The sequence below is a fragment of the Adiantum capillus-veneris genome, chromosome 15, assembly GCF_014529385.1.
Source record: "Adiantum capillus-veneris isolate H3 chromosome 15, ASM1452938v2, whole genome shotgun sequence".
Taxonomy (NCBI): Eukaryota; Viridiplantae; Streptophyta; class Polypodiopsida; order Polypodiales; family Pteridaceae; genus Adiantum; species Adiantum capillus-veneris.
Window position 1 is genome coordinate 136,465,489 of NC_140945.1, and position 9,342 is coordinate 136,474,830.

A 9,342-nucleotide genomic window follows, 5' to 3' on the forward strand; every position below is an offset into this window, starting at 1 on the left:
TCCTAGGGTAGTTCCTCCTGAGCCCTTCGAGTGGGAGGAGTATGTCCACTTGTGCTCGCTAGATATTGTGCGGAGTCTTTGTTCAAGTTCGACTCCCGTAGTCTTTATCTCTTGCAGTCCTATCACCTCTACACGGTAGTTAACAATCCATGCTTTGATTTTGTTAGCTTTGGTAGGGTTAGATAACCCTTTGATGTTCCACGAGAGGACTTTCATCTAGGGTTTGTTTGATCCTTGCGGCTTTTGTTCTGAGTCTGAGGAGAGGCCTGTGACACCTAGTTGAGGGCCCCCTTATTATCTTTTTGCACCTCCATGGGCGTAGGGCCTGTCTCCAAGGTTCCCTTTCGTTTGGGTGTCAAATTTTCCTTGTTGTGAGGGATAGAGGAGGAATTGTTGAGGTCTATAGAGGTTTCTCTGTCCACTTTGTTGACTTGAGCCTCAAGGCAGGATACTGAATCTTCTTCTTCTCCCGATTCCGGTCCTATGGAGTTGGCCACATCTAATTCCTCCCACTCGGGGAGGGAGGCCAGGATAGCATACCTGTTGGGTCCTCTGGTTTTGTTCCTACCATTAACAGGATTTTCAGCAGGGGGAGTCCCAGTCCTTTGAGTCTGGGGGGGGGGCTAGCAGGTTCTTCTTTGTTTTTGTTGCTGTCTTTGTCGACGGGGGTAGGGGGATTAGGAGTGACTTGAGGGTTCTTAACAGGGAATTCTCTGTCAAAGTGACCTTTGACCACGCAGTGAAAACATGCGTTAGGTAGGTATTTATACACTAGTGGTTGAACAAAGAACTCTCCGTCGTCTAGCGCCACTACCATCTCCTGTGGAAGGTCTACCGAGGTATCCATCTCTATAAGAGCCTGTGGGTTGGGTCTTCCCCCTAGGACTTTCCCTAGTTGAGCCCCTATAACCTGAAGGGGATTATGGAAGTGTAGAGGGAGGTTCGGAAACTCCACCCACACAGGGTATTTTGTGAGGGCGTCTCTTTTTGCGTTATACTCCTTGGGAGAGGTTCTTAACAGCCATTGGCCGGCACTAAGCACTTTGAAGGCCATTTCTGAGTTTTTGAAAAGAAACACGTATTGATTTTTTGGGAGCGCTTGGATGGCCTCCACCTCCACACCTAGAGGACCCCAGTGGTTCTTAGTCCACCCTCTTAAGACTTCCACAGGTGGGAGAGGCCCTGCTAGCATCCCTATCAGTGCTCTGTTTTCTAGATCGTTCGGCTTGAGTTTTGCGAGCTTGAGCAGTAGGGAGAATAACAAGGGGCTTACCGATTGCAGCTTGTACGAAGCTTCCTGGAGAAGAGCTATTGCTTCCTCCTTGGTTAGGGTCTGTGGGAGCTGCATGGGCGGTTGGAGAGGCAAAGCCCTCAACAGGCGAAGGATGAAACCCTGCTGCTGTATGGGCAGGAGGCGCCTGGGTGTAGAAACCTGCATCATGACGTGCTTGCTGCGCCGCTTCGAGTCTGCTCGCGCTGATAGGGGGGAGAGGAAAATCGTGTCCGTTCAAGAGCGCGGTTAGGTTATGGTGCGAAAGGAGTTCATGCATGAGGTTGTTAATTCCCCTGACGTGGGGTTCAACACAGTTATTGTGCACCAGCGAGTGAGGAAGCCCTCCCGAGGCCCAAATCTTACGAGGTCTAGCGTCAGGGCCTATCAGTGGTGAGATGACATGGGAGGCCATCTCACCGGAGCGACCGTAGGGGGGGGGGGGGGGGGGGGGGGCGGCTCTGTTTGCTCGTCACGCCATCGCTAGCTCTAGGGTTTTAGCATATTAAACTATTACATTTTACTTTTGGTGCATAAAAATATCCAATGACTACAGCCTAAGTGGTAGGCGATCCGTGATCTCTGGCCGCTATGCCGGGTTCAATTCATTTGGGTGAATTTCGCGCTGCTTCTTTTGTGGATGTCCGCCAGTGAGGGAAGATGGGCGAGGGGTCTGCCATGGTTCTGTTCGGAGAGCAACGAACGGACTCTGACAGCATCCTTGCACACGTCTGCTCCACGTCCGAGCGGACGTGTGTGACGGGCCTAAAGCGGCTCCTTTACCCTAGGCTTGCCTCATGACTAAGTGGCACGGGCATGGGAGGGTGGGATCTACGACGGGGGCATTGTGGGCCGTAGATCCCAGTGGCGACGCCGAAAGTAAATTAGGGTACCCTAGATTACTTTTTATTATAAAAAATAATTTACGGCACCCTAATTTACTTTTGATGCCCGCCCCTAATTTACATGTTTTAAGTAAATTAGGGCGCCCATGTTTCACAATGCACGCATGGCGTAGTGGTTAGGGTAGGCGCCTCTCATGTGTGAGGTTCCATGTTCAAACCCGACGCCACAAAATGGGGGTACCCTAAATTACTTCTGAAATGCGGGTACTCTAGATTACTTTTTACCCTAAATTACTTATGTAATCTACGGTACCCGCATTTGGGATCTACAGTCCACAATGCCCCCGCCATAGATCCCACCTTCCCATGCCCCTTCTACAATCCACAATGCCCTCGCCATAGATCCCACCTTCCCATGCCCGTTCTTGAGGGCTTGCCTGCTTACCAAGTACTAGTACCTATGCCGGGTAAGAAGTGCGAGTTACCGGGACGCTAGACCGTGGATGAGAGAGAGAGAGAGAGAGAGGCGACTCTGAGCAGAACAATGGGTAAAGCGAGAGCGCAGAAATCTGGAGGCAGTGGACTCTCCGACCGGCACCCACGAAACATCGGACCTTCCCAGCCGCCGCCGAGTCAAAGCAGAGGTATGAGCGTCAAATTTTCACCTGCACAAGAAAAGAGAGACAAACGCGTTCCTTCCCCGCAGAGAAGCAAGGGCATTTCGGCACCATCTCCAGATCGGCTTCTCAGCCACAGCAGATGCCTCCTATCTTCGGGGAGAAGCAAAAGCACGTCTTCCTCCAAAAGATCATGCCCTAAGGAAAGCACTTCTGCTTGCACATTAGCCAGCAGTAATCTTGACGTGCTGCTACGCATCTTTAAGTTTCTGGGTCTGTCAGACGTGCTGCGGTGCCGCCTCGTCTGCAAGTTTTGGCATCTCTCTCTTGGACACATCGACCATATCCGGCGCACATTTTGCTGCCTCACATGCCCGCCAGTGGATGGTGATTTTTTCTGGCTTCATCCTGAAGTGGAAGATATGCATGTTTGCCCACGACCCGCCGATACAGGCCCTTCCATACCTTGTTGGAAGATTAGTTTGCACATTGCCGCTGCTCACACTTCCCAATGCACACTGGCTGCATCGGCGCATGGTCTTCTGTGTCTGCAGGTCATGAAGGGGACAAGCTGGGAGCCTGCAGTGGTGGTGTTGGTCGTGTGCAATCCGGTAACAAGGACTGAGAAAATTTTGCCTAAGCTCATTCATATCGATACTGTTGAGTCCGTTGGCATGCACTATAGTCTAGTCACAAAGAGCTACAGTATACTTGTAGTCGGCACCAAGAAGTTATCCTCCAGGACATACTACCACGAGAATGGTGATCCTGTAAAGAATCCATTCTATGTCGCACATGTGGAGATCTACCACTCACAGGTAGGCTCGTGGGAATACTACAGTCATTTCATCACTGATACAGGAGTGACTAGGGGAAATATTGCATGGTGGCAAGGTCAGTTCCATGGAATTGTTAAAAAAGAGAATGGATCAGTACACTTGCTTGCATTTGACATGGTTGAAAGAAAATGGGTCGATTCCAAAGTTGAAGCGTTACAAAAGCAGTACAAAACACCAATCCTCTATGCATGGCAAGATCTTCTAGTATGTAAATTTGTAGGCTTAATTGAACAGCCTACCTACTGGAAAGTCAAGCATAAGCACACCAGGTCGGTCTCTAGCGAAGGTCAGCTATCAAGAAGTGTAAGCACAGAGAGAGCAGCTTCTTCCCTTGATTGTGAGATGGTATGGGAGCCTTTTTACATTGGAAGTGTAAAGAAGGCAATTTCCTTGCATGTTGCTGCTCATATGTCCGATTTTGGCATGTTTCAAGTGTGCATATTTGATCCTTATTCCTTTGCTCCCGCAGAGACCTCGCTTACTTCACAACAAAGCTATATTATCCGGAGTAAGCGTAAGAGAGATACACAATCTTTTTCATTTACTCCATGCCTCTCAGCTGATGTATGAATATATGCTCACTTTACGAGGGGATTCGTAGGAGAAGATTAGAAGCTTGAGAAACATCAGCTACTCACTTCTTAAAACTAGTTTGCTTCGGTAGCTATTTAAGAGTGTGCGCTCTCATCAATTGGTTAAGAATGTGCATTCTCGTCAATTGGCGAAAAATGTTAAAAAGTGTGTGTGCTCTTGTCAATTGCTTAAGCATGAGCTTGCTGTTTTGTAGTTGCCATTCTAACACTTTGATGATTGTATGTTGCAAAGAAGCATCGTTTGATGCTTCTAGTTGTGTTTGACATATTTATTGCTTAAAAGAGAGCGAGGGGAAAGAAAGACAACATGATAATGGCAAGTTGAGAGAGAGATTATGCTACCTCTTCATCAAAGTATTTGCCATGGGGTAGTGATAAAGACCATGTAAGTTTTCTTGGCACGGTTGCAGTCCTCGAATTTGTATAATACATTAATACATAGAACGTGCCATACTCAAATTGGCACAGAGATTTTACTGCATATGTTCGCCATCTTATCATTTTTTTAGTGGGAAGTTTTCAATTTTTACATTTTCAAGTGGTTCCATTAGGATTTTGAGATCAATGTTTCTCCTGTTTTCAGCAATTTACTGCTTTAGAATGCTCCAACTTTGTACATAAAAACATCAAGAATACTTTCCCTTTTATGCCTTCAATGTCAATGCTTTATTCCGAAGAATGTAACAACACTGTGACATACAATATCCCTTTAAAGCAAGGTCAAGTTCCAACCGTTGAGAAACATTATACCATAGCTTTCATGCTTATGACATGATGTCGGAAGCGATCTTTGAAAGGCGCAAATTACCATTAGCCCAATATAGAATCACCACAAGAGCCTCCTCACCAACAAATTAAAGTTAGTACCATAATTACTGTAACGTAATTTCATCCACATGATGTAATGGGCAGAGTATTGGTACGCAGTAGGGAACAGGCTCTAGCATACATGTTTTAGCTTTAATCTTGATATCTGACTTCTTTGGCCTTCTTATTTGGATCCTCCAAGAGATGCTAGTGGCTGCATCCGTTGTGAAGGAATGAAGAGAGAAGAGTAGACACATGAGACAAAGAGAGAGAGAGAGAGAGAGAGAGAGAGAGAGAGACATGTATATATGTATATGTTTATAGATAAATAATTGCTTAATAACAAATCCAAAACATTGTAGAGTGTATAAACACTTTTGCAATGCTAGAATTAGTCTTAATTGTTTATTACTTCACAAATGTATTTAAATTACGTTTTTAGATTTGTTAATACTGAAAAAGTATTTCAAAAGTTACCCTTACCTAACTTAGGGCCCTTAGCTTAGTATTATATGGGGACGTATCGTGGGACTAACTCATTACTTTTTGGCATGTGGACTAGAATCGTTACAATGGGATGATGGCTAGGAGGATTTGATAAACATTATGGCATCAAGATTTCCTTTGGACGGGGTCTCTTTTAAGACCTGACTACTCGCCGTATTTGGTTCGGTATAGCCATTGCGCATGACTTTGGGAGTCATGCCGATGCAAAAAGTATTTGCATCTCATTTTGGTCAATTTGCTTTACGCTACAATAACACCAAGGCTACTAGGGGTGTTGCTGAAATTAACTTTAACAAAAATCACACTGTTTGACTACAAGTCACGAAACATAAAATAGGCATGGTTGGTGTAGAGGTCATATTTTTAGGCTACCAATTTCAATCAAATCTGATGTCGTCACAGTTGTTGTTACATCACGTGGGGGCTCTACAATTAGATTTGGAAAAAAGGAAGACTAGCTAAGCTAATCAATATAACCCCAAAAAGTGATACAAGCAAAACTCTAGTTTAGTCTAGTCTAGAACAAAAAGTCATATACCTCGACCTCTTTATTGGCTAAATACTTTTGTAAGCACAATCTCTTCTCCTGCCTTCGTCATGATTCTTAAGCAAGCTGAAACAACAACCATCAAAACACGCGCACACAAGAATGCACACTTTTATTTTCTTGCATGCTTTAATTCATAACTAATGCCATACAAAGGTTGCTAGCATTTATCCACATCTTAATGTCATCCAGAAGGTGCTAGCTTTAATTTGCCTGTTTACATTTTCTATCTTCTTACAATTTGTACTTTTCATTGTATGACTCAAACATGTTACCATATACATGTGGTAGTGATGTGTGTGAACACACTAGGACCGCCGAGGCATTTTTTCCCTCTTTAGGAGGTTTTTTCCCTCGTGCATTGTATATACGCCCATCACTCTAGGGCTATCTATCTTTCCATTGCACACTAAGAAACACACTCTCTATTGTGTGCCTTGAGCTTTCTTTGTCTTCTCCAAGCTGTGTGCGTTTCTCTGCAACCCTAATTCCAACAATCAGTATCAGAGCAGGTTACGTCCTCCCGGACTTAGTCACTAGCTGCTCCAACACACGCCTGCTCACTTTCTCCGATTTCAGTGAGGTTTGGCGAGCGTTCGCAGGTCAACAAATACTTCGGGCAAGCTCGTAGAGCTTGGTCTGCTCAGATTTTTGATTCGGGCTCATTTCGGCCTCCGTTTCCACTACAGACAGGTTTGCACAGGCAAATTCGTTATTTTGTGCAGAATTTCTGTCAGTGCCGTTTTCTGCATAACAGGTGCCTTACAGTCTTCTACGGTTTGTGCTATATAGCACGTGTTGTTCCCGCTCCGTTTCTCCTATTTTCGGGCAGTTTTCACATCAAGTGCAACATTTACCATGGCTGACAACAACAACACAGATGTGTTCAAGATGTTTGTTGCTGAGAACAGGTTGGATGGGGACAATTACCCTATCTGGGTTTATATGATGCAACACGTTCTTGTGTCAAAGGGCGTCTGGAATATTGTGCAGGGTATTGATGTACGTCCTGGTTCTAAGGATGCAGGCGATGTTGAGGATGTTGCAGGTCTTGCTACAAGGATTGCTGCTATTAGAGTTGTTTTGCCTACGGAAGAACAGGCTCGTTGGGATGTAAAGGATGCGCAGGCTCATGCATTGATTGCGTTGTCTGTGGAGCGCACCATTGTTTCTCACATTCGTTCAGCAAAATCTGCAAAACAGGCTTGGGATATTTTGGCTGGTCTTTATGCAAGTCGCAATGAGGCTAAAATCGCTTTGCTGCGTATAGAGTTGGAGTCGAAGATTATGCATGAGGAAGATCATATGGACACTTTCCTTGCTAGTGTTAAGGATATCAATGAGCAACTTATTTAAGCAGGTGAAGTCATTTTACAGTTCCCTTGTGCAGATTGTTCTTGATGCCTTTCCAGATTCTTACCAGACTTTTGCTAGTACTTGGAGACTTATGACCCAAGGAAATCCAGGAAGTTGTCAAGTTTGATGCATTATGCACATTGCTGTTGCAAGAGTCACTTTCCAGAAAAAACAGGACTATGCAGAGTGCAGTTGAACAGGCTTTTATTGCTTCTCAAAGAAAGGGTGGTAACAACAATGCAGCCACTTCTTATGGTTCTGCTGCGAGTGGCAAAAATAATGTTCCTAATGCTTATGATGGCAGCAATTCATCTGGAAATTCTCGTGATAAGGGCAATAAGAAGATGCGTTGCCATTATTGTAAAGCCAATGATCACTTGATCAAGTCGTGTCCTAAGTTGAAGGCCAAAGAGGCTAAGAAGAAAGAGAGTGGTTCCACTGCAAATGCTGGTTTCACTACAAATGCAGCCATTGTTGAGTCTTCTGTGAAAGGAGACTGTGATATTGATGTCGATGCAGAATGGGCTTTTAGCGTAGAGTGCACTTACAATCCTGCTGTCCATGATGCATGCTTATCAGTTGCTGCAGATTCACATGTGTAGTATTTCGACAGTGGTGCTACAAAGCACATTACCTCACATCGTGAATTCTTTACCTCTCTCGAGTCTGTCCCTCGTGGGAATTCGGTTCAGGGAGTTGGAAAGATTGTGCTTATTGCTGCAAATGGCAGTTCCTTCACACTTGTTGATGCACTTTATGTACTTGGGATCAAGAAGAATCTCTTGTCTGTTTCCGCACTTGCTAGACTTGGACTTGTAGTCAAATTTGTGGATGATAGATGTACAGTTCATGATCTCAATTTTGGTGATGAAATTGTTGCATCTGGCCTTTTGTGCCGTGGGCTGTTTAAGCTCACTTTGTATGACAAGTGTGGACAAAATTTTGCAAATGCTGTTGCAGATTCAAGGGCTATTTCAGATGCAAAACTTTGGCATGCACATTTTGGTCATCTGAATTTTGCCAGTTAGCTGCGTTTGCAAAAATATGATATGGTTGCTTCTTTGCCGCCTCTTGAAGCACCTGTCAAACATGTTTGTGAAGGTTGTATTTTGGGTAAGATGCAGCGTTCTAAGTTTCCAAAGGATGGTTCAATTCAGGCCACATGCATGTTGCAGCTTGTGCATAGTGATGTTTGTGGGCCCATGCAAACTCCGTCCTTGGGAAATTATGTACTTCGTGACTTTCATTGATGATTACTCCAGGCATGCATGGGTATTTCCTCTTAAAGCGAAGTTCGAAGTTTTTATGTGCTTCAAACAATTTCTGGCTATGGCTGAAAATGTCTCGAAATGTACTCCGTTCCGATCGAGGGGGGGAGTATATGTCTCATGAATTTAATGCATTTCTAGCTAGTCGTGGGATAAAACACCAATGTACAGTGCCTTATACACCTCAGCAAAATGGTGTTGCTGAGAGGAAAAATAGGTCACTGATGGAAATGGCACGATGTATGGTCAAAAGTCAAGCTTTGCCGCATTCTTTTTGGCTTGAGGCCATCATGTGTGCCACTTATGTACTTAATAGGTGTCCTACTAAAGCTTTTCAGTCTATTACACCATATGAAGCATGGCATGATAGAAAGCCTTCTATTGAGCACATGCGTGTTTTTGGCTATTTAGCATATGCTTTGGTGCCACAAACACAACGCAGAAAATTGGATGATAAGGCTGTCAAATGTATTTTTGTTGGTTATAGTGCTGAAAGCAAAGGTTACAGGTTATATCATCCGTAAACAAAGCGTATTCTGGTTTCACGGGATGTAGTGTTTATGGAAGATGATGTTCAGCCCTTGCTGTCATGTACTAGAGACAGTAATGTAAGCTCACAGGACATTTATGACACTTTGTTGCTGTTAGAGTTAGACCTTAGGAGGATTACTTTTGACAAAGGTGTGAACCGTA

General features: G+C 44.5%; 1 protein-coding gene across 1 annotated transcript; it reads left to right on the forward strand.

Moving 5' to 3' along the window:
* The first annotated feature begins 2,537 nt into the window (after positions 1-2,537).
* LOC147441553 (uncharacterized) lies at positions 2,538-4,561 on the forward strand. Its single transcript, XM_086483744.1, has one exon. It carries the CDS (start codon positions 2,660-2,662, stop codon positions 4,139-4,141), a length of 1,482 nt encoding a protein of 493 aa, XP_086339870.1. The 5' UTR covers positions 2,538-2,659; the 3' UTR covers positions 4,142-4,561.
* Positions 4,562-9,342: the final 4,781 nt, after the last annotated feature.